The sequence below is a fragment of the Prunus dulcis genome, chromosome 3, assembly GCF_902201215.1.
Source record: "Prunus dulcis chromosome 3, ALMONDv2, whole genome shotgun sequence".
In the NCBI taxonomy this organism is placed as follows: Eukaryota; Viridiplantae; Streptophyta; class Magnoliopsida; order Rosales; family Rosaceae; genus Prunus; species Prunus dulcis.
Window position 1 is genome coordinate 11,103,765 of NC_047652.1, and position 24,953 is coordinate 11,128,717.

Consider the following 24,953-nt stretch of genomic DNA (forward strand, 5'->3'; position numbering starts at 1 on the left):
AAAAAAACAAAACAAAAATTCCTCCGGTATCAGATCCAAAATTCAGTTTTAGCTGACACTCTTGTTGGCACTTTGGATGATAATTTGGTAAGCCCAATTCGCCATTCTTCTTCCTTTTTTTATTTTTTTATTTTTTATAATTATGTTTATTGGGTTGTATTTGAGTAGCTTTCACTGTGTTATGAATGCTCACTTCAAATTGAGCACTTAAAAATGTCATGGGTTGGTGAAAGCTAACAGGAATAATTTTAAGTTTTAAGATTTTAGGTTCAAGAGGAAAGTTAACGTTGAGTAATTGCGTATTTTTTCCAGTATTTTGATTAGCTTGACATAAACGTCTTGTCCAGATTCTGGATATTTGTAACTCTTGAACTCTGTAAGTTGGGACTGAAAAACTGATGTTGGAATGGGATCGTACCAATTTGATTATTTTGAATGTTTAAAGCGAGCACTATAAAAAAAAATAGGGATCTTCACTAATATACCCAAAATAGGAGCTGAAATTATAAAAAAAACCCACATGGAAAACACTTCATAAACACACCCAAAATCCATTTATTAAATAACAAATTAGTGTTGAAGTTCCAATAAATTACAGCACTGCCACTATCAAGCCCAACAGAAAAAAAACTCAAAAAACACCCAAAACAAACCCAGCCCAAATTTATAAACAAGCCCAAACATAACTTTCGGCCCAAAAAAAAAAGTAAACCGTAAAAGTAAACCGTAACTTAACTGCCAGCACGCGCGCCTTCATTTAAGCCATCTCTGCAAAACGTCTCTTCACTCTTCGTCTTCATCAAATCGTCTGCAAAACCGAGACTCCATAATCACCACGAAGCTTCATCTACTTTCAAAACGAACACCAGACACTGACCTCCACCTTCAGAACCAAGACAAAATTTCAGAGAACAATTTCGACAAGAAAACGCTTCAAAGGTAAGACATTTACTATTGATTATTTGCTATAAAGATCCAGTCTAGGGTAATAACAGTATTTTAAATTCGAATGAAGGACAAAATCTTGAAACTATATAGGATTCACTACTGGAATAAATGCATAGGACCATTATTCTAGTCACTAATCTAGGGTCGATAACCCTGATTGTTCCCTAGGAAATCCTATTTCTAACGCATGTCTGCCACTGTAAATAAAGTTCCAATATAGGGTAATAACACTACTAGTTCTCTTTGAAATCCTATTTCTTGTGCTTTTCTACCACTGTCAAGTTCCAGTATATGGTAATAATACTGATTGTTCCCTAGGAAATCCTATTTCTAACGCATGTCTGCCACTGTAAATAAAGTTCCAATATAGGGTAATAACACTACTAGTTCTCTTTGAAATCCTATTTCTTGTGCTTTTCTACCACTGTCAAGTTCCAGTATATGGTAATAATACTGATTGTTCCCTAGGAAATCCTATTTCTAACGCATGTCTGCCACTGTAAATAAAGTTCCAATATAGGGTAATAACACTACTAGTTCTCTTTGAAATCCTATTTCTTGTGCATTTCTACCACTGTCAAGTTCCAGTATATGGTAATAATACTGATTGTTCCCTAGGAAATCCTATTTCTAACGCATGTCTGCCACTGTAAATAAAGTTCCAATATAGGGTAATAACACTACTAGTTCTCTTTGAAATCCTATTTCTTGTGCTTTTCTACCACTGTCAAGTTCCAGTATAGGGTATTAACATCGATACTTTACTGTCATGTTCCTATTTCTAATGCAGGTATACAAATTAAAAGATGAAGAAAATACAAACCAGAAGAACTTCCAAACCAAAAGGACAACAGTCATCAGCCATAACAAAAACAAACAAGAAGCCAAGCAGATGGGAGGACCCAAATTATGTCCAGATCAAGAGCAACATGCTCTCTTTTGCAACAACAATTGACAACATCAGACAAAGACTTGAACAACGGCACGATGTCTTAACACTGCTATCAAAGACACCTTTTTGGACATTGATAGAAGCATATATCCAGAGAAGGTTAACGAAGGTAGAGTGCATGAAGTCTAACTATGACATTGTGAGACTCATACAAGTTTATGACACGAAGACAAAGAAGTTCAGGTTTGATGATGGTGACAGTGAGATGAAAAGCCAAGATGTGTCTGAAATTTTTGGCTTGCCAAACAGAGGCAAGAAGCTACCAAGCACAACAACCTCAACAAGGCCAAATCTCCATTTTGTAAAGAAGTACTTCTCGGGTTATAAGAAGATAACAAAGACTTCAATTGATAAGTGCTTGAACTTAGCACTTGAAGATGAAACAGAAGAGGGGGCTATGGATACAACAAGATTGATAATCCTACAACTCTTCATGACCAATCTCTTCTGCAACTCTGGTTGTACACTTGCTTGGACATATACAACCACAATAGACACCTTAGAAGAGATGGGGAAATATAATTGGGCTCGAGGAGTTTTGGACTACATGTATTTTGGATTAGAACAAGCAAAGAAGAACAAGAAAGACAAAAAGAAGCAGCCAAGCGTGAGTGGCTGCCTAATCCTAATACCGGTAAGAACACCAATCTCCAAACTGCAAATTCGTAGCATTACTTTAAATGATATGAATTGACACATGATATTGCAATAAAATATTGTGCAGTATTGGCTGTGTCAAAGATCTAACCTGCTCACTCCAATTCCTGGAAGAGAACAAATGACACCAGCAGCTGTCAAATGGAGTCTTCAAGAACTCAGCGCGAAGCTTCATCATCTAGAGAACAACCAGATAAAGGTACTGTTAATACCATGTCATAGACATACATTCTTAATACCATGTCATAGACATCCTATTTCTTGTGCTTTTCTACCACTGTCAAGTTCCAGTATATGGTAATAATACTGATTGTTCCCTAGGAAATCCTATTTCTAACGCATGTCTGCCACTGCAAAGTTCCAATATAGGGTAATAACACTACTAGTTCTCTTTGAAATCCTATTTCTTGTGCTTTTCTACCACTGTCAAGTTCCAGTATATGGTAATAATACTGATTGTTCCCTAGGAAATCCTATTTCTAACGCATGTCTGCCACTGTAAATAAAGTTCCAATATAGGGTAATAACACTACTAGTTCTCTTTGAAATCCTATTTCTTGTGCTTTTCTACCACTGTCAAGTTCCAGTCATAGAAGTAAACTATGAATACCATGTCACTCTTAATGCTAACTCTACTCAACAAACAGATAAAAAGCACTAAAGCTCAAGAGCCGGATGATGATTCTGAAGAAGAGAATGAAGAGGAGGATGCTGCTGCTGAAGAAGTTAATGAGGAGCATGATGATGCTGCTGAAGAGGTGAATGAAGAGCATGGTGATGCTGATGAAGAAGAAAATGAAGAGGAGGATGCTGAAATGAATGAAGAGCATGATGATGCTGCTGAACATCAAGTCCAGCAACACCACCAGCTACAAGAAGGCCACCAGCAACACCACCAGCAATACCGGAATTCAACGTTATTTGAGGAAATTGTTGGATCTGTCCCGGAATACAAGGAGGATGAAATACAGCTTACAAAAGAGGACATGATTGCGATCAACAATGCTGCTGAATATTGGACAAAGAAAGGAGAGCATCAAAAGATCCATGATGCAATAGCATCCTGCATAAAAAAGAATAAATTGATTCAGATGCTGTACAATGAAAAAAAAGAATTAAGGAAGCATCAGCAGCAACTGCAGAAGATGGTTAAGGAAGCAGCATATCACAAGAATGCCATACAACTTGATATGTATGAGGAAAAATCCTACATGACAAAGCTGCAGCTAGAAAATGATCAACTTCTTGCGGAGAAGATTTCCTATTTGGAAATTATTAATGAAAAGGAAGCTGTTATTGCCCTATTGAGGGATCAAAAATTAGCGCAAGAACTGCAGAGTGAAGAAGATAAATTAGAAGAGAAAGAAGGTGAAGCAGAAAAGATAAAATCAAGAAAACCAGATTCCTCATTCCCTGAAGCAGAGACAAGAGCACAAAAGAGAAAGCCTGCAAAAAAACCTCAAGAACCAGCCAAATCAAAGAAGAGGGCCAAAGGTTCATTCCTGCAATGGAATACATATCAGGTCTACAACATGCTGGATGAACTCTCACAAGAAAAGCTGAGAAATTACTGGAAAAGTTCAATTGATGGGTAAGGCAATGTGTTTCATTCATTTTCAATGCAAGATGCTATTATTGAACATGCACTAGAAAATAGGATTTCATTGTGTTATTACCCTATACTGGAACTTTACAGGGGGTAGACATGCATTAGTTATAGGATTTCAGAGTAATATGGCAGTGTTATTACCCTATACTGGAACTTTACAGGGGGTAGACATGCATTAGTTATAGGATTTCAGAGTAATATGGCAGTGTTATTACCCTATACTGGAACTTTACAGTGGTTAGACATGCATTAGTTATAGGATTTCATAGGATACAAGCAGTGTTATTACCCTATACTGGAACTTTACAATGGTAGGCATGCATTAGATATAGGATTTCATAGGATACAAGCAGTGTTATTACCCTATACTGGAACTTTACATGGTAGGCATGCATTAGGAAAAGGTTTTTTTTAAGGAAACAAGCAGTATTATTACGCTATACTGGAACTCTATTGAACAGTTCTTTCAATTTATTGACATTTTTTCTAACTACAAATACTGTTACAGCACTGCTTTTTGGCAAGGGACAAGCATTTTGTTCAAAGATGACATACAAAGCTTATTAAGAGATACTGAAATTTATGGACAAATCATAGATGCGTATGCCGAGATACTTCATGATGATGAAAAGAAGGATCCTGCAAGACAACAGAATGCATACATCACGTGCTACGCATACGTAAAGATCATACCTATCCCGTTACTTCTAGTAAAAATCACAAATTATTCATCTTCCTATATTTTTCACATTCTCTCTAATGCCGAAACTATTAATCTTGCAGAAGTATCTCACAGGTAAAATGCACCCAAGAGCATTCGATGAATATTTTGTCAAACTCCTTGAATGCATAGGGAAGACTTCAAAGGTGTTCATACCAATAACGGATGGCGGACACCACACCCTGCTTTTCTTTGACACCAATTCATCGCAATGGACGCACTACAACTCATTGAGGGGGGAAACTGAGCAAACCGTTGAATACTACAACAAAAAAGCAATAATTTTGGTAAGACAGACTCCTAATATGAACTGTTAATACAATGCATGAACAAAACATTTAATCAGTGAAGCTAACAACATACTTGCCTAAAATGCAGGCAGACGCATCAAATGTCTTCCTCAATAGTGTCAAGGAATGTGCTCCATCAATTTTAGAAAAAAACAGCTTCACACTTCTTGAGTTCAAGAAGCCCGTCTACAATGAAGAATTCACCGACGAGATTGCAAAACTTCTTCCGAACCTGAAAGTTACACCAGCAATTGCTCAAACAATACAATATCTGATGAAACATGATCCCACAAAATTCAACTTCAAGGAGGACAGGGAATGCGCCCAACAACCCCAAAAGTCGTAAGTGTCACAATAACACTTTTCTTCCCCCAATTCAAATTAAACTATGATTCACTAAATGTTACATATACATATGTCTGAATTTGCAGAAACGATTGTGGAGTATTTGTCATGTACTACATCCAGCAGTTGTCACAAGGAAAACAAATTGAAGAAAGCTTGAGTACAGCGCATGTGTGGGAAATGAGAAAAGAAGTTTTATTGAAGACAATGGAAAGTGAAAAAAGTTGGTATTTCACAAAAGGGAATGAAGGATGAAAGCATGGATTTCACAAATTTTAGAACTATAAAATAGTAAATGTCCGGCTTCTAACTTCCAAATGTCAAAGTGTTAATATGTAGCTTCTAAACAAAATCTTTTGCTGCTTCTTAACTTTCAAATGTCTAATAGTTACTGTGTAGTGAGATTCAAATGTAAAAAATTGTTACTGTGTAGCTTCTTCTAAATTTCAAACTGCGCATTAACAATGTTCAAAATGCGTATTAACAGTGACTTTCAAAAAGCCCAGCCCAACTTCAGAAAATCAAGTTCAGAAACGAAATAAAGCCCAAAACAAATCAAGCAAATAAACTAAATAAACTAAAAAGTCTCATAAAAAAAGAAGCCCAGAAAACTCAACAAGCCAATAAAGCCCAATTTAACTAAGCCCATTGAAAGACAAAAAAAATCTAAGCCCAGATAAACAACAGTACACGCAGGCACCCAAAAGCCGAAAACCCACTCACCTCTAACCCCGATCTCTGCGACACCAACTCCAAAAGCAGGCGAAAACCTCCATAACCACCAGACAGGAGACAAACTCCATTACGAGAAAGCCGGCGAATCGAAGTTACATTCTGCCATAGCCACAAGTCTTCAAAATCGACACTACAAAACCCAGGAAAAAAGCAACTGAGCACAAGGACAACCCAGGGAAAAAGGAAGAAAATTTCAACCATAAACATCGACATAAGGTACAATCCCAAAAACCCAAACTCACTTTCTACTTTCATCTTAAGATTCTGCTAACTAATGCAAGAGTACGACGTTTAATACAGGTAACCAACGAAAGGGCCAACAATGACAGAAACAAACACTCAAGATGCAAAAAGCACAGAAGACCATCCCAAATCAAACGAAGAAGCTTCAGAAATGGCTGAAAAAGCATCACAATCAAACTCCCAGGTATTACAAAATCTCTTAACTTCAAAGTCCGATAGAAATGTTCTGAAAAAACGCATGTTTTGACTGCGATGTATATGTTTCACAACTGTTAATATTATGTCATAGAACTTGAACTGTTAATACTATGTCACAACTGTTAATACTATGTATCTTGCTCTTCTAGTGCACTGAGTGCACTTGAAGACCAACATATGTAGCATCCTTTCTTCTAGTGCACTGCTTGCAGTGCACTAGAAGACCAAAATATATAGCATGCTATGTGTCTTGCTCTTCTAGTGCACTGAGTGCACTTGAAGACCAACATACGTAGCATCCTTTCTTCTAGTGCAGTGCTTTGTTAATCAAAATCTGTGGCTGCTATGCATCTCTCTCTTCTAGTGCACTGCTTGTAGTGCACTAGGAGACCAAAATATATAGCATGCTATGTGTCTTGCTCTTCTAGTGCACTAAGTGCACTTGAAGACCAACATATGTAGCATCCTTTGTTAATCAAAATCTGGGACTTCTATGCATTTTGCTCTTCTAGTGCAACATGCACTAGAAATGCATATGAGGTTCAAATGCATAGAAGTAAATGGTTAATACCATGTCATAGAAGTATTAATACTTATGTTTCATCTTTCTTTTGTTTAGTTAAAATAACATATTTGTTTCACTTTGCAGGTGATCATATGGAAAAAGGTAACCGGGTTGAAATTCAAAAAAAAAGCATACAAAAGTATCCCAAGCCAGAAAAAGCGCAAAAAAAAATCAACAAACACACAAGGCACACCACCAACAACAGCAAAAGCCAAACCAAGCAGACGCAATAACCCAAATTATGTGCAGATCAAGAGCAACATGCTCACATTTGACAACACATTGCAAACGGTAAAAGACAAGCTTGCAGCAAGAAAGGATGTCCTCAAGATCCTACAAAAAACGCCATTCTGGAGCATCATCAAGGCTTACATGGAAGGTCAGCTCACCAAGGTAGAATGCCAGAAGTCTAATTATCAAATAATTAGACTAATCAGGCTCTACAACCCCGAAACCAAAAAATTCAAATTCAGTGAAGGCAACGAGTATGAAATTACAAGCAATGATGTGTCTGAAATCTTTGGATTGCCTAACAAAGGAAACAAGTTGCCAAGCACAACAACTTCCACAAGAACAAATTTGGGCTTTGAAAAGAAGTACTTCAAGAATTCAAAAAAAATCACAAAAACTGAGGTTGATAGGTGCCTGAACACAGCAATAGCAGATGACAGAAAGAACAATGCAATGGATGTTGTGAGGTTGTTAATCCTAGAGCTCCTCATCACAAATCTCTTTTGCAACTCGGGGGCGACAATGGCTTGGACCTTTTTGACTATGATTGACACCTTAGAAGCAATGAACAGCTACAACTGGGCACAAGGAGTCTTAGATTACATGCATTTTGGACTGGACCAAGCCATGAAAAATAAAAAGCACAAGACAAATCAACCAAGTGTCAGTGGTTGCCTTGTGCTAATCCAGGTAAGAAACTACATCCATTTGTTAATCCTATTATATTATTTGTTTTCACGTGCATTAACACTTTATATTGAAAAACATGTTTGCAGTATTGGCTGTGTGAAAGAACTAACCTGATCAGTCCAATTCCTGGAAGAGAAGATCATAAACCAGCGGCTGTCAAATGGAGCCTTCCGGAGCTCAATATCAAGCTGAATATTGCAAAATATGAAAACATTAAGGCATTTTTCTTACTTCCATAAACATATATAATGTTAGTACACCATAATTACTACTGACTCCAATAATTCAACAGATAAAAGCTGCAGACAATGAAAAAGAAGAAGAAGCAACGACTGATCACGCAGACCATGAAGAACAAGAAGAAAATGAAGAGGATGATGACTTTGTTATCACATTTAAAGATTGGGTAAGATAACCTACAATGACCCAACATTTATATTTCAAAACTGAATTGATGGTGGACACACATATACATGTATATAAATTTGCTAATGATCTTTTTTTCCTTTCTAATATTTGTGACAGTTAAAGAGTCAAACACAAAAAGGAAAAAAGCAGACTGTTATTACCCAGAAACAGAACTTCAACTTCCATGAAAATGTGGACCAAAGTGCAACCCAGACAAACACTCCACAACAGGAGCAAAATGAAGACAATACAGAGTCATTGGGATGCAAAGCAGATGATGAAATTGAAGAACCACCAGCACAAGCACCGGGATGCGAAGCAGATGATGAAATTGAAGAACAAGCAGTTGACCTTAGCAGAGACTCAATGACGGAAGGGGACACTGTTAATGTCCAGCAACAGCATCCAGACCTTGACAGCCAGGAAGAAGAATTCAACACCATTTTTGAGGACATAGTGGGTTCAATCCCAGAGTACTACAAGCATGAAATAGTCCCTACCCATGAGAAAATCCAACAGCTGAAAGAAGCAGTCGACTATTGGATTGAAAAGGCAGATACTCGAAGGGATATGATGCAGAGTGCTATAGAATCCTGCATAAAGAAAAATTCATTCATTCAACAAATATGGACAGAAAAAGAAGAGTTGGAGAAAGAAATTGAAATACTGAAAAAGCAGCTTGAGAAAGAGAAAAAAGAAGGTGCAAAATTACAAGGGGAACTTCATGCACTCAAAACAAACAAGAGACAGCTACAGGAACAACATGAACTACTTGAAGGGGAAAAGTTGTCCTGCATTGAGAGCATGAAAGAAAAAGACACTGTTATTGCCTCTTTGAAACATGTGATGGGAAAAAATTTCACACAAGGTGAACAAGGAGAAATTACAATGAAAGAACAAGCTGATAAGGAGAAAAAAGATGAGAGAATAGCAGAAGAAAGTGAATTGGAGGTGCAAGAAACTCCTAATGATGAAGATGAGAATGCTGATGAAAAAACTCCTGAAAAGTCAGTTCTCATGCAAGCGAAAGAAGTAGGAACCAGGCAGTTACGTTCTGGCATCAAAATAATCAAAGACAGAAAAGACAGAAAGCCTGCAAAGAAACCAGATTACACATACCCCGAAGCACATAAGAAAGCCCGAAAAAGAGAAAGCCAAAGCGAAGATGAAGCACCCAACAAAAAAAAGGACAAAGATACATACCTTCAGTTGCGCATGTATGAGGTCTACAACAGGCTGGATGAAAAATCAAAGAAGAATTTGGAAAATTACTGGATATCTCCATCTGATTCCGATGAGTAAGCCAATCTGTAGTAGAATTACACTGTTAATACTATGCCGTAGAACTGTCATAGAATTACACTGTTAATACTATGCCGTAGAACTGTCTTGCTATTAAACTGTTATGACATTATTATTTGCTGAATTATTATTTAAACAACATTATTGTTCAGGGGCGCTTTTTACCTACACAATAGGACAGTATTGTACAAACATAACATTGAAAAGCTGATGGGAGATGATCCAATTTCTGCACTAATCATCGATGCTTATGGAGAGGCACTTAATGATGATGCGAAGCAGAAGCCTCAGAAACAAAAAAATGCATATTTGTCCGCCAATAACTATGTAAGATCACATATAATACATCAATATTATATCATCAACATAGTTACTAATCACCAACACATGACTTATGCAGATGTTTTTGCGAGGTGCTTCACACATGCTGACATATCATGCTTTCTATATGCCACTCCTAGAAAATATTGGAAGCGTTGATAGAGTGTTCATACCAATTACAGATGAGAACCACCATACGCTGCTTGTCTTTGACACCGGTGCAGCAAAATGGACACACTTCAACTCATTCAGGGGGACATCAGAACAAACTCTCGAATATTATCACAAGAAGGCAATTGTTTTGGTAAGTAAAACTGGTGATTAACACTGTTAATACATAGGACACTAAATTTAAAGGAAACTACGCACATACTTGACTATGACTATGATGCAGGTTGAGACAGCGAATATATTCCTCTGTCTTCTTAAGGAATGTGCTGCAGCATCACTGAAAACAAAACTCGTCCAAATTCCTGATTTTGATGCCAAGAAGCCGAGAGGGCTTAATGAAGCTTCAGCTAGAATGATAGCAAAAATGCTTGCCAGCAACAAACTTACACCGGAATATGCTCAGACATTGAAGTATCTGATTCGTCATGATACTACTAACTTCAAGCTGACTGAGAACAGAGAATGTCCCCAACAAGCAAACAATTCGTAAGTTACGCAATAACAGTGAAACTTTAATCCTATTCAACTGAAAAAAATACTGAACTAACTCCTGCATGCGTATCTCTATTATGCAGCAATGATTGTGGCGTCTTTGTCATGCACTTCATGAAGCAGCTTTCCAAAGACCAACAAATAGAATCAGATTTCAACAAAGAAAAGGTCTGGGAAATGAGAAAAGAAGTCCTCATGAAAATTATGAGCAATGAAAGAAGTTGGATTTCCATCAAAGAAAGAGGAGAGAAATGCAAAGGAATGAAGTTGTAATCAAATATTTTGCAAAAATTCTTGCTTATATTGTAGTTTCTTAGGACTTGTGTAGGTTTAGAACATTGAAGTAAAGTGATTTTCAAATTCAAGTTATGTACTTATTCAAAAATCAGTTTATTTACGTGAATTAACAGTGTATGTAACCTGAAATAATGGTCTCCATAACACTAAAACAACTAAAAAGGTGAACTCCAACAAATAACAACGCACTCTCAATACAATGTTAATCCTATTTGATAGAAATAAATTGTTAATACCATGTCATAGAACTATCTTTTAATTTCAACAATGACATAAACAGTGGGTATTAAAACAGTGTTCCTTCATTTATAGATTATTCAAACAACAGTAATGCTTAATTCATATCAAACTTCAAAACCAAAATTTCCAAAATACCAAAAATGGTACATATTATGTATTAATACCGAAAATTCAAACAGTATTCATATGCAGTGACTGCTATTTCACCGTATTAACAACTTGCATATCAATTTCTATTCCTTTCAACTATGATTGTCACTAATCAATCACATAGCACTTTAACTAGTTAAAGACTAACTACTCTCATTCAAGTCTTTATACTCCAAAACCTTTACATCAAATAGGAGCCTTGCAAGTCCTCCTATTATGACGATCACAAGAACCGCATCTCTTGCACTTCAACTGCCTTGTAGTTTCACTGCTTGACTTGAAGCGCTTTGTCGGAGGTCGTCCCGGAGGCTTTCTTGTATGCGGAGGTAGAAGAAAAACATCTCCAGCAGGAGGCTTCTCAATATCAGGTATAGGAAATATAGGGGTTGCATAAGTAGCCCTATAAAAGTCTGCCTTGTAATACTCATCAACAAAGTTATACAAACATAACCCGGAATGTTGGATAACTTGAATCGCATGCTGACACGGAAACCCAAGCAATTGCCACTGATAACAGGAGCAAAACCTCTCGTCCAAATTGACCATAACACTCAAATCAGCATGAACTTCAAATATAGATTCACTCGCGCGACATATCCTCCAATGACGACCCTTTGCAGCTAAATTCTTCAACTCATCCTCAATAACCGGACACAAAACACTACACCATTTCTCGGATGCAAGCTTCCTCCTAGAAATCATCTCCATCATTTTGACCCTAATAGTGTCAATCATCTCATAAATTGGAAGCCTACGCACATCCTTAACCCATGAATTAAACGACTCGGACAAGGCATTACTAACCTCCCCATACCTCTTTCCCGGAAAAAATGCATTAGCAAAATTTTGGACAGGGAGATCAGCCAAAAACTTATCAATTATTTTTGAACCGCCATCATCTCTTAATTTTTTCAAAATATCTTGATATTCCTCAACAGTCGGTGCATACAACAACTTACAAAAAAGCCATAAAATATGATCCTTGAAAGAGGAACCAACAGAATGCGGATACTTCTTTTTCAAGTTCTCTTTCAAATGATATAGACAAAAACCATGGGCAGAAGCAGGAAAAACAGTCCTAACAGCATCGATAATAGCACCATGCCTATCAGAAATGAATGTAAGTTGCCTACCTTCATCCACCAAAACTTCAGATATCCTTTGCAGAAACCACCTCCAATTGTCAGCAGTTTCACCGGATACAATAGCAAAGGCAAAAGGGAATACCTCTACAAAAAACAGAGAAATATATTAGTTAGTTTGAACATTGCAAGAGCTAACAGTGTTACCACATGAAGCAGAGTAAAACTACAATGCATAAAAATACTCAGATGCAGGGTATGAACAGTATAGAAACTGTTCATACCACTCAATGGAAGTCAACAAACAGTATGACAATTGTTCATACCACTAACTGGAAGTCAACAACTACAGCATTTACATTTGCATACCTATACTGTTCATACTACTCAATGGAAGTCAACAACTAAATCATTTACATTACATACCTTTATTCCCATTCTTTGCAGTAGCTCCTAGAAGAGTACCCTTGTACTTGTTTGTAACGAAAGTACCATCAATAAACAGCATAGGCCTACACCATCGAAAACCATCAATGGAGGCCTTATAACATATAAAGATCCGCTGGAAACGAGAACCATCCTCGCCACAGTCAAGCACACAATGAGACCCGACATTGCTGGCCTTCAAAACATCAACATACCAAGGCAGGTGAGCATAAGACAACTCCTCATCACCATGTAACTCCTTAGTAGCCGACTCCTTCCCATACCACGCAACATGATAAGGGACATCCAATCCATAATTTTCTTTCAAATCAGTAATTAGCTCAATAGGCCTTACCAAAGGATTGCTACGAACTTTATCTTTGACAATTGAAGACACCAAACGAGACCCCATTGCCTTATTTCTCTTCTCACGGATCAAACCACTACAACTGTGTACATTATTTAAATTCTTAATATAGAAAAATCCATTTACATTAGACTTAACAGCATGCACATTCCACTCACAGCCATTTGATTCCTTCTTAGCACACACAGCAGTAACACGACGAGGCTCATTCTTCAAATACTTCATCTTAAAACCATTCTCAATCGCGTACTTAGCCAACTTATCACGGAATTCACAAACTCCACCCTCAAACTTCTGACCCTCATGAGTAATATAACCCTCCCAATCAGTAGACAAATATTTACGCCCTCCACAACTACCATATTTGCCTAAATATTCATTTCCAAACTCACTGCTAATACCATCAAAATCCATACTCAAACAAGAAGAAGAAGCAGCACTTGAATCAACAATACTACCAGTTTGACTTGAATCTTTACATGTATCCTCATCTTGTGCAAAACTGTAATTGTTAGGAGCAGACTCCAACAAAAAAGGAGAAGCAATCATGTTCGTATTAACAGTTTGAACATGATTCACTACAGCCTTATCCCTAACAGCAATGTGAATTAATTGATCCTTCATCAGTCCACATACCATAAACATGATTTTCAAATCATCGTCCGATTCCAACAAACAATTGGAGCAATCCATAAAAGAGTACCTCAACTCAAAATGACCTAACTTAAGCTTAAACCTACTACACAACTCGTTGGACAACCAATCAAAAGTAGTAGTTGAAGACAAAATAAGCATTAAAGTTCCAGCACCATAGGTGCACTTCGCCACTCTCGAATCATCCATATATATCTCTACAAAAAAAACAACAAACAAAACAAAAATGACTACTAGTAATAACAGTGGATGCCGAGTGCATTAACAGTGAATTATAGTCGACTCAAAAACCAATAGCGCATAAACAGAAAAAACACGAATATACTCAGATTCAACTGAAAAAGCATACCTCAATTAAATCGAATAACACAAATTTTTCACCACAGCTCAAACCAAAACACAAGAGCAAATCCACAATCAAAACGAATCTGAAATCAATCCAAATTATAAACAAAAAGAAACGAAAACCTAATCAGCAACTTAATTAATCGAGCATCAAATCACCAAAAAGCAGACTACAATATAATCGAATACCTCCAAAAACGAATATGAATTCACAAGAAAAAATCGAATACCTCAAAAATCGAAGATCACAGATCTCACCAAGCTCCAATCGAGTCTCATGCAGCGCATATCAATCCAAAAATCACCAAATCAAACAAGAAAGAAAAAGAAATTGAAGCAATAGAACTCCAATCTACGCCATACTAAGCTCAGAAGAATCGAAAAAGAAGATCTGGAACCACATCATACTGAGCTTCGTTCGAAGAGGTGAACGAAACTCGTTTCGTTCAAAGAGATGAACGAAGCTTCCTTCGTTCGAAGAAGTGAACGAAGCTCGCTTGGAATATTCGATCTGTTGAGGCTGCCAAACAGGTTTCTGTTACGAGGTCACCAAATTTCAAGAAATTCCTATCCTAGCTGGCGAGTTTTGGGCATGTTTCAAAATATTCGAACCAAAAGGTCAAAAACGTAATCTAACATAGAAAATAAAATACAAAAATCGACAGCTTTCTACAATTGGGTGTGTTTTGGGTGTGTTTATATGTATTAAATCATGTAGGGTATATTTATAGTTTCATGTCTACAATTGGGTATTTCACTAATTTTGTAAAAAAAATATTGATTATTTGCATCAGATTTGTTGTTGCAAGCAAGCGCTATAAAAAATTTATTATTATTATTGTTTTTTGTTGTTAATGTAATGAAAATGATCCAATCATTGATCCAGTCACCAGGTACATCTCTACTTTGGCCAAATGACTATTTTAGTTTCTTCATATTTTCTGTTATTATAATGTTGGATAATCCTACACTTCATCTATTTATTATATTTATGGTCGTTGTCTTCAGAATTTTGACTCTCAACGTATGAATCTCATATGGGTTTCATTCTTTTATATATCTCAAGTTGTTTTTCTGATTGGATATTGTGGGTGCTGTTATGGATTCTTATTTTGCCATTAATTTCAGTTATTTCTATGAACCATATATATGATTTTCATTTGGGAGATTCACTATTATACCCAATATGGGGGCCCAAATTATAAAAATACCCTATATAAAATGGACTTTAGAAACACACCCAAAGCCCATTTACAACATAAAAAAAAAGCTTTTAACTTCTTATAAATTACAAAACTGCCATCAATTTCTTAAAACAAGCCCAACCCCAAAATCTCATAAAAATACCCAAAGCACTCAATAGGGCATCAAAGTAATTTAATAATCAATATTAAATTCAATAAGGCTAGCTATCATTTTTTGGGTTTTTTTTGGGTTTGTTTATAGGAATTCAATTGTGTAGGGTTTATTTATAATATTAGTGCTAGAAATGGGTATATCACTAAATATCTCTTTTCATTTTTGAGACCTTGAATATAGGACAGTTTCTGTTTTGGTTTGCCTTTGTATATCTCACACTAGATGCTGATAAAGCCTCTGCAATTATTCGAATATACTTCATTTACTTTCATAAAAACATTGCATTCATCATTTAAATAAATAAGAACTCAATAATCAATAAATCATTATGTATATTTTTCCTATCTTTTAAAATATTGATTATAGTTAAAAATAAAGTCCACTCACATATAGTCCCATGTTGCTTGACCCTGAGAGGGTCCCACCTGCTGTGTATGCTGAGTCGGAGTACCTATTTTAGAATATGAGGACTATATTAAAATAAAGCTTTTCGAACGAGAACTTTAAAATAAATTCCTAATTTCCTGGGATTTAACTGTGTGTACGATGAACGAGAAGTTTCTAAGGTCCAACTACGTAATTTGAATGATGGAATGGCTTTGGATGACGCTTGTTCGACCGAGTGGTTAAACTTTTCGAATTTGGTCAACCGAACTTGCTAGCCTTGGGACCTCTGATTTCCGATCCGAAAGTTCTTATGGGTTCAACAAGATTTAATATACACAACCTGAAAGTTTGGTCTGAATCGAACGGTCGAATCACTCGCAATCACACGATCGGACGGTTATCGTTTAACATAATCTTTGAATCATTGAATCGAAGCATCCGAGACTATGATCCACTATCTGCGAATTCCTACACAATCCTAGAGATGCCTAGATCAACATATTTGAAATTGAAGTCGATCCAACGTTCCGAACATATTGAACTCGAATAATGCTAATATGCGTAATCAGATCGACAGTCAAACGATAACCAAATTTAAATATGAGCATATCGTCGTGCTTGGGACGACATGAGGATCATTTTAGGACCAAATGGGTCACCCAAACAGTGCCCATGAGCTGCCACACTCGCTGCGACCTAAAATTTTTGAAAACACCCAACTATATTGCCCTCTTTAAATCTTTGTTCTTGGGTACACAGAGACGCGTTCCAGTTACTAAAGCTCTGTCTTCTCTTATTGCATAATCCATCCGTGTACTACTTCCAGTCTTATTATACATAGTGTAGGATCTTCCAATTGGGCTGTAATCACCCACTCAACCAGAATAGGCCTCACATACAAGCTAGCAAGTAGTCCACCCTATTGACTCATTACCAGTTCTACTCCATCCTTACGCAATTCCACCAATACAAGAAAATGGGTCTTAATTGACACTTCATAGTTGACGCTTGCAAAACAATCACCTATTTTATGAAGCTTTGACGCTTTTTAAAAGACATCAACTATATAGTAGGTTTTCATGACGTTTTACAAGAAACGTCTACTTTATATCACTTTCCTTGACATTTAATAAAAAACGTCAACACTATATCAATTTTCCCTGACATTTTATAAAGAAAGTTAATTAAAACCTAATATACCTGACGCTTTCTAAAAACTCCCCAGGAAAAGAGAAAACGAGAAAAAACAAGGGAAATCAGCTGATATAATCATTTTTTAAAAGTGGTATTCTGAAATAATCAGCTTACAAATTGTGTTCTCAAATAATCACTTGTGGACGTGAAATGACCAAACTGCCCTCCATATAAAAGCACATGTATCAACCCGTTATTGGCCTTTGATTGGCGACCTAACGCAGGCTTGTCTCCCTTTCTCAGCTTTCATTCACGGTTCTCTTCCTCTCTCGGCGGTTTCTGTGTCCATCGACCACCACCACTCTATTTCTCCCTCTGTCACGAAAACCTAAGCAGCACTCTGTCGTTCTCTCTCTGCAGTGAATTTTAGGGTTTGGTGAGGGGGCTCTTGACGGTGAAAGAGAGGGTTTAATCGTGAAATGATGTCTCCCTTAAACGATGTCTCAGTTCCCTCTAAGTTCGAGTCTTGAATCGACGTCGTTCTCTTCTTCTCTGCTCCTTCAGGGCCTAAAAAAACCCTAAATTTTGGTTTCGGTTAGGACTTTGTTCACGAACGTCCTCCTCCTTCTCAATCCTGTGAGACTCGGTTAGGACAAAAGTCGCGATTTGCTGTAGGTGTGGCTGGGATTTCGAATTCGGTTCTGGGCAGAGAAGGAGTTATTCTAAGGTGGGTTTTGTATTTGTTATTGACTAGTTTGTGTTTTTGTATGGTTATCATTTGAGAAGGATAATTTCACTAACCTGTGACTGAAGTTGTGAAGTTTAGTAATTAGAGATATTGCAATAATAATGTAATTTAACTGTGAAGTAGATCATGCTGCCATGAAACTTGTATTGGTGTATTGATTTTGCTGTATGGACGATGCAGTGCCTCAAATTGCTCTCTGTCATATAGGATTGGTTCTATGGCAATGCTTGTTTTCACTTCCATTTTATGAGTCATATTTAGTGTGGGAAATTATCCTGGTGCCAAGGGCTATTCGATTATAACACACCATTACCTCAGTAGGCCCTGACTTAGGTGTTGAGTAATAATGCACATGTAAATTTGTTGGTATCATTGGTGTTTCAGCACGTAGTAGCATATTTTGCACCCTTCCAGTGTTAATGTTTAATTATGTGATTTTGAAATACTAAAGTTAGTTGCCGTGGAAATTTTCTGTTCCCTGTGGTATAAAACGTGCTAAATTGTGTTGTTATTCCTTGCTTGCAGCTTGTGATATATGTCTGAAAATGGTATTTTATGGGGCTTCAGTATCTGTTTAGAAATTGCATGTTCATCCATCTAGGTTTAGCAGTTGCAGTTGCAGTAACATTTTGACGTGTCTAGTTTGCACACAGAGTCCATAACTGTGAATACTGATGTTCCATGTGTGGTACTGTATTGCATATGAGCATATTGTAGTAGGCATTGATGCATTTGGAGTAATTCTTGTAGCCATTTCGGCCAAACCCTGTATGAAGTGGATCCGTGGTTGATGAAATTGTTTTCAGACTTGGGTGGTATTTGGTTTTTTGATGGAATGGGATGTACATTTGGCAGAAGGGAATGTAGAGATAGGAGAGTGTGGAGAGAGTTGGAGAGTAGAAAAGAGGCTTAAAAACATTTATGGTTTTATCAAATGTATATACATATATCAAAATGGGTTCAAAGTATTAGTTTGAGTAATGTACGTATGAAATATGGGTAACCAATGATCCATATGTATGATGTTGTTGTGCAGGGAACTTGAGAATGGCTTGTAAAGCAAAGCTTATGATTCCTGAGGATGAGAAGTACGAAGGAAAGCCATATGCCCTTTCACACACAAGGACCGCCATTACAACAATAAAGGCGAAGTTCAATACGCAGCAGTTACAGAGGTTCGAGGGAAGTTGTTTTGGTCATCTATTACTGATAGAGGACCTGAAGTGGAATTCACAAATTATCCACGGCCTGTTGATGAGGAAGGCTGATCCTAAGACAGTTACACAGGTGAACGGGATAAAATTCATTGTGGGTAACAAGTTGATACAATTCACAGCCCAACAATTTTGCCTCATCACGGGGCTAAGGTTCGGAAAGCTCCCTTTCATTCCGAAGGCGACAAATGAAAATTGCTCGTTGAAGCGAAAATACTTCAGCACCAATAAACCTGCCACCCTTTTGGACCTACACACCGCCTTCATCGAGTGCACAGATGATGAGGATGCGTTAAAGCTTGGAATGGTCTATTTTGCCAATTTTGTTCTATTGGGTACTGAAAAGCATGTGCTTATTGACATGCGCTATTTGAAGTTGGCTGAAGACCTAGAGGAGTTTGACAAGTATCCATGGGGCGCAGTGTCATATGCAATGACAAATGCTTCACTGTTGAGGGCAGTTTGTGCTGAATACCAACGAGTCAAAGTGCCCCAAAAAAGAAAAATGCCCAAACAACGTGGAAAGAGAACGCAGACAAGAATGCGAAGTGGTAGACCAAGAGAGTACATCATAAGGGGGTTTGGCTTCGCTCTTCAGGTGAACACATATCCAGCAATTAACTATTTGATGCAAATACATTTACATATATTGATGTTTCAATGTTGTGAACAGATTTGGGCCTTTGAAGTGTTCCCAGCTTTGGAAGCATTGCATTTCACGGTCCATGAAGACAATAGGCACATCCCTCGAATATTACATTGGAGGAGCAACACGGTGGCCCGTTTTCGGGAGGTTATGAGTCAGGTTTTTGAAAACTTTGAGGTTAGATCTGTTTGTATCAGTGATGTTATGATTAGGAAAAAGTACAAAGTTAACTGATTTTTTTTTTTTTTTGTTTCAATTGGAGGTTGATGTGCAACTTCTCCGGCCAACAGATATTGAGAAGCAACAACCTTACTGGAGTTGGGGTGATGATGACAACGAAGAACCAATGGTTGAATTATTTGGGGATGAGGCCGAAGAAAAAACCGGCACTTCTAGTGAAGAAAAAGACGCGGATGTTGAGGAAACAGCCACCCTTCCCTCCTCTTCTAAGGTGAGCATGATCTTTTTCCAATGTTGTGAAAATATAGCGAATACGATAGGAATGAAGTGGAAATAGTTTCGTGGTTTTTTGTAAGCTTTGTAACTGTTGCATTATAACTGTATGCAGGCCAAAGGGTCTGTTAATGACGTTCGCAGTTTGAAGCATCAATTACGCAGCACTAAGGATCAGTTGGCTAAGCTACGTAGTTCAAATCGGGGGCTTAGGAACAGAGTTCGTGACTTGGAAGCTATTGTACAGAAGAACTGTTTGAAGCATGAGAACGAGTGTGACAGAAATAAAAAGGCTATTCGGGATTTGACCCTAAAAATTGCTGAAGTCGAACATTATTTGAAGTTGGAGATGGAGGAGTTAAAAAAAAATTATGGTGGAGAAGCCCATGAGGAAGTCTGTACTGCCCAGATGAATGACGGAGGGCAGAATGATTTGTCACCCGTAAATGAACCTACTAGTCCGACTACAGCAGCACCTAAAATGGACACTCAAGTTCCAGCTGATGGAGTAGAACCCTTCCCAGGCATGCATACAGAACGGGGTGAAATGGAAGCACCAGTCTGTGGTGATGGAGTGGAACACTTTCCAGCCTCAGATCAACAAGGGGCTCCAAGGGAACCAGAAGTCCCTGCTGATAGAGAGGAACCCTTCCCAGCCATGGAAGTCATAGACACTGAAATTGAAACTTCAGTTCCTGAGAGGCAAGTGGACCAACAACCTCACAAGGTTCCTACCGCTGAAGATGTGAAGCTTCCTAGTGTTGAAGATGCCCTCCTTCCTACTCCGGAAGATGGGAATGGGTATAGAGTTATTTGTAAAACAATGTTACATTTGTTACAGGATTGGAAGAAGACAGAAATTGAGGGGGGGGATCCAAGGTCAGGCCTCCCATGAAATGTAACATAACTGTGGTTGGTGATGAAGGGGATGAAGGGGACAACGAGGCTACTGCCACGGTTCGGAAACCAGATGGTGAAGGCAAAGGGTGCAGACTTAAGCGGGCTGCGACACCATTGTTGAGTCCATTCACCGATCCCTCCAAGAAAAAGAGGAAGGTTACTGATTTGCATGCACAGACACCTCAGCCCCGTTTTGATCCAACAAAACCCGTGGCCATGGACGATGTGAAGGCTATCATACAACTTTGCAGGGCTTGGAAAACTGACATCAGGTTAGGATTTGTATCTTGGCAAAACCATTTTACTTGTTTTTTGATGTATGCAAACAATTTATACACAGCTATACTATACATGTGTGTGTCATTGTCATATTATACAAGGTGTTCCACTTGTGTATTATATTTTAATTTACCTTTGCAAGTGTTGTTTTTGTAGTGCGGAGCTGGAGCTCGAACCATTTGAAGTTGGGGCAGATTTTTTTTTACAAACTGTTAGATGAAACTGCATGGATGAGCTCGAGGGTAACAATTTGAACCCGGCTTTATTTCGATCAATCTCTTATTTGATGACATTGACTATGTGTGTCAAATTTGTGATATTCACGCGGTTGTTGTGTTCTGAAATAGCAGCACCTTGACATGGCCATGTTTCTAATACGCAAAAGACAACTCTCTCATCCGCAACTATTTGGAAGGGAGTGGACAACCGCCGAGTTTTGTCTGCAGGTAATTTTGTATCCATATTTTGTGTCACTGCAGTTCTTGCATTGGTAGGAGTCATGTTGGTCTCTCCTTTTGGTGCTTTGGTTTGGGTTTATGTAACGTGTATGTCACACTTGGTTGCAGCAATTTTTACAGCCGTTTGCAATGCCAAGTGGGAAACGAGTCACGAGGAAACGAGTCACGAGGAAACAATCTGCTGCAAGCACCGCTCACCCTCCCCCTAACTACCTCAAAAATGTACACCACTTTGTCAATGGGTCATGGCAACATGGGTATGCGCAAGCATGGACGAAAGTGCGCAAGGTCTATCTCCCGTATAATGTTCGACAGTCCCATTGGGTAGCAGTAGAAGTCGACTTTGTGCGACATACTGTCACTGTCTATGACTCGTATTCTGATTTTACCTCCAACAGTATGCTTGTCCGATTCATGGAGCCTATTACCCATACGCTTGCAAAGGTGCTGCATGAAATGAGGTTTTATGAGAAATCGGAGGTTGAAGCAGTGAAGAGAAAGGGGACTGACATGTCAAACTTTAACCCATTCACAATTTGCAGAATTTCCGATGTTCCTCAACAAACTGATGGGGAAGCTGTGTTCTTTTAAATCACTATACTCGGATGTTATCAATAGGTGCACTTCTAACTTCTCCACTGCTCGGGTGGACAGTACTTCATGTGGCATTATGACAGTCAAATTTATTGAGTACCTTAGTGCCGGCATTCCTTTACATACCATTGACCCATCGAAGTTTGGCTACTACCGATTGAAGCTTGCAATCGAGGCTTTGAGGGGGGAGGCCTATGTATGAGGTAAAAGTCCTAATCTGACCTCATTGCTGCTTTATTGTTAACTACTGCCTTTGGAATTGCATTGTTATTTACTTCATTGTAGTTACGTCGTACGTATTCTCCTGTGATGTCAGTGTTCATTTAAGAGAACTTACATTATGTTGGGAACTTGTCCAACTGTGATTACTAAAAATTGCTACTTTTGTTCTTCAAAGTTTAGGGTATTGGGGATTTGAACACTATAGATGCTAATGTCAATGTTTTGCAACTGGCATCTGATTTACGTATGTCATATGTTCTAAACTCCGACTGTGTGTAATCCAAAACTTGTTTCATGTTCTTTATGAAAGGTTCAAACAATTACTTCTTCAAATTGAACATGTCTTACGACATCTCATTTTCCCTTTATATGAATGCTGAAGTGGCACATATGTCCTCCTTCTGCAGGTGGTCCTTCCTCCTTCTGCAGGTGGTCCTTCCAGCTTCATACCCATATTGACATCTCAGATTCTGTACATGGATGTGAAAGAAGTTGCAGGCTGTTTTGTCGTATTGTGAATCTTGAAACTGCCTAAGCAGTTTTTGCGTAACATGGCACAATTTTTGACATTTTGCTCACCACGCGATAAAGTGGGGTGCTTTTGTAGTAGGTTGCAGGGTGTTATTTATGTAACGGAATTCAACTGTACTTGTCTTCCATGGTAGAAGGGCTGTATTCACTTTCCTTTGTTAGAACTAATTGTTGACATTCTGTGGTTAAGAAATTCCTGTAAATCCATAATTTGGCACACGTTGCAGCGAAATGCAATTTTGTGGGGCCACCCACATTGTAGCTTTTCCCATTATTTTATTCCCACTATAGCGAAATATTCGACTCTCATTTGGCAATATATTAGGGTGTTCATTTTCGTGACAGTTGAACGTATATATTCGGTGGCTATGTCATGGACCTGTAAACATGAGACGACAGTGCATTGTCGTCTGTGTAGTTTAGTTTAGTTTAGTTAGGTGTAAGTGTTGTTTTGTATTTGCATTTTTTAAATCCGATCCGGACGGACATGGCGGGGTTCGGAATGAGGAGGTTGCGGAAAACAGATAATAACCGAATTGCCAAGGCTTGTGGGGCTGTAATTGTTAACAGACCACATCAATTGCAACAGTCTGATGTTGGTACAGGCGCTGGGATATTTGAGGTTAAGACAATTGGTGATGAGTTTTTTGCATTCATTGTTGATTGCAAAGAGCCTAAAGCATGTACTGTACTCTTGAGAGGTCCTAGTAAGGATCAGTTCAATGAAGTGGAAAGGAATTTGCAGGTATAATGGTTTTACTTCTTTGTCCCCATTACGTATAATAAATATATTATGCTGAAATGTCTTCTTTACTCCCTTATATCTGGTCATAGGATGCCATGTCTGTAGCAAGAAACATCCTCAAGAATCCGAAACTTGGTCCTGCTGGTGGTGCTACACAGTTAACTGTATCTGCTACATTGAAGCAAAAGAGTTCATCTGTGGAAGGTATAGAAAAGGTTAAAGCTCCTTTCCTCATCCAAAAGTTTGGTCTTTCTTGTGTAAAACTCGTCCAAGAATAAGTCCTTGTGGAAGTAGAAATCTAAATTATGTGAATAAACTGGCTGTCACTTCAATTCACATGCTCCTTGACATACTTTAGCTTAAGAATTAGTTGTGGTTTCACTTTACATGCATTTTTTTGGAGTTTTATGGCTACACCTGTTTTTATGGTAAAACAGTGGCCGTATGAAGCTGCTGCTATAGCTTTTGAGCCTATACCACGTACTTTGGCTCCGAATTGCGGGGTGAATGTGATTAGAACAATGACGGCGCTGCAGGGAAAGGTTTGAATCTGTTTTGTATGGCTTTGTTCAGTTTTGTTATGATTTGTCATTTCTATATACGTTCTGCTGCATCATTATTATTTTGGTCAGAATATGATGCATCATTTAGATCCTAACCACAATTTTTTTTCCATAGCATGCAAATGGTGAAAAATCATGGCTTGGCATTGATGGTAGCACTGGTGTGATAACTGGTGTGAAAGAGAAAAAGATAGGTGGATATCTTTTTGGCTTACTATTGTTGCTCTCTTTTATTTCCTTCGCTATCTCAATATTCAAATTTGTTGGGTGATTTATATTTG

General features: G+C 38.0%; 2 protein-coding genes, 1 long non-coding RNA gene and 1 pseudogene across 3 annotated transcripts; 3 read left to right on the forward strand and 1 right to left on the reverse strand.

Annotated features, from left to right (window-relative positions):
• Positions 1-535: 535 nt before the first annotated feature.
• Positions 536-14,932, reverse strand: LOC117621739. Its single transcript, XM_034352294.1, has 8 exons — positions 14,670-14,932; positions 14,444-14,522; positions 13,074-14,291; positions 12,121-12,794; positions 5,251-5,291; positions 5,044-5,149; positions 2,649-2,735; positions 536-883 (listed from the first exon to the last, which is right to left on the reverse strand). Exons 3-8 carry the CDS (start codon positions 14,281-14,283, stop codon positions 854-856), a joined length of 2,148 nt encoding a protein of 715 aa, XP_034208185.1. The 5' UTR covers positions 14,284-14,291; positions 14,444-14,522; positions 14,670-14,932; the 3' UTR covers positions 536-853.
• Positions 14,933-18,897: 3,965 nt separating this feature from the next.
• Positions 18,898-21,275, forward strand: LOC117621740. Its single transcript, XM_034352295.1, has 5 exons — positions 18,898-19,003; positions 19,104-19,879; positions 19,955-20,104; positions 20,190-20,378; positions 20,496-21,275. Exons 1-5 carry the CDS (start codon positions 18,898-18,900, stop codon positions 21,273-21,275), a joined length of 2,001 nt encoding a protein of 666 aa, XP_034208186.1.
• Positions 21,276-21,435: 160 nt separating this feature from the next.
• On the forward strand, positions 21,436-22,177 carry LOC117623411. Its single transcript, XR_004585121.1, has 4 exons — positions 21,436-21,552; positions 21,716-21,801; positions 21,910-22,005; positions 22,126-22,177. It is a non-coding gene; the product is annotated as an uncharacterized LOC117623411 (long non-coding RNA).
• Positions 22,178-23,851: 1,674 nt separating this feature from the next.
• Positions 23,852-24,953, forward strand: part of LOC117621742 — a 3,888-nt pseudogene continuing 2,786 nt past the window's right edge.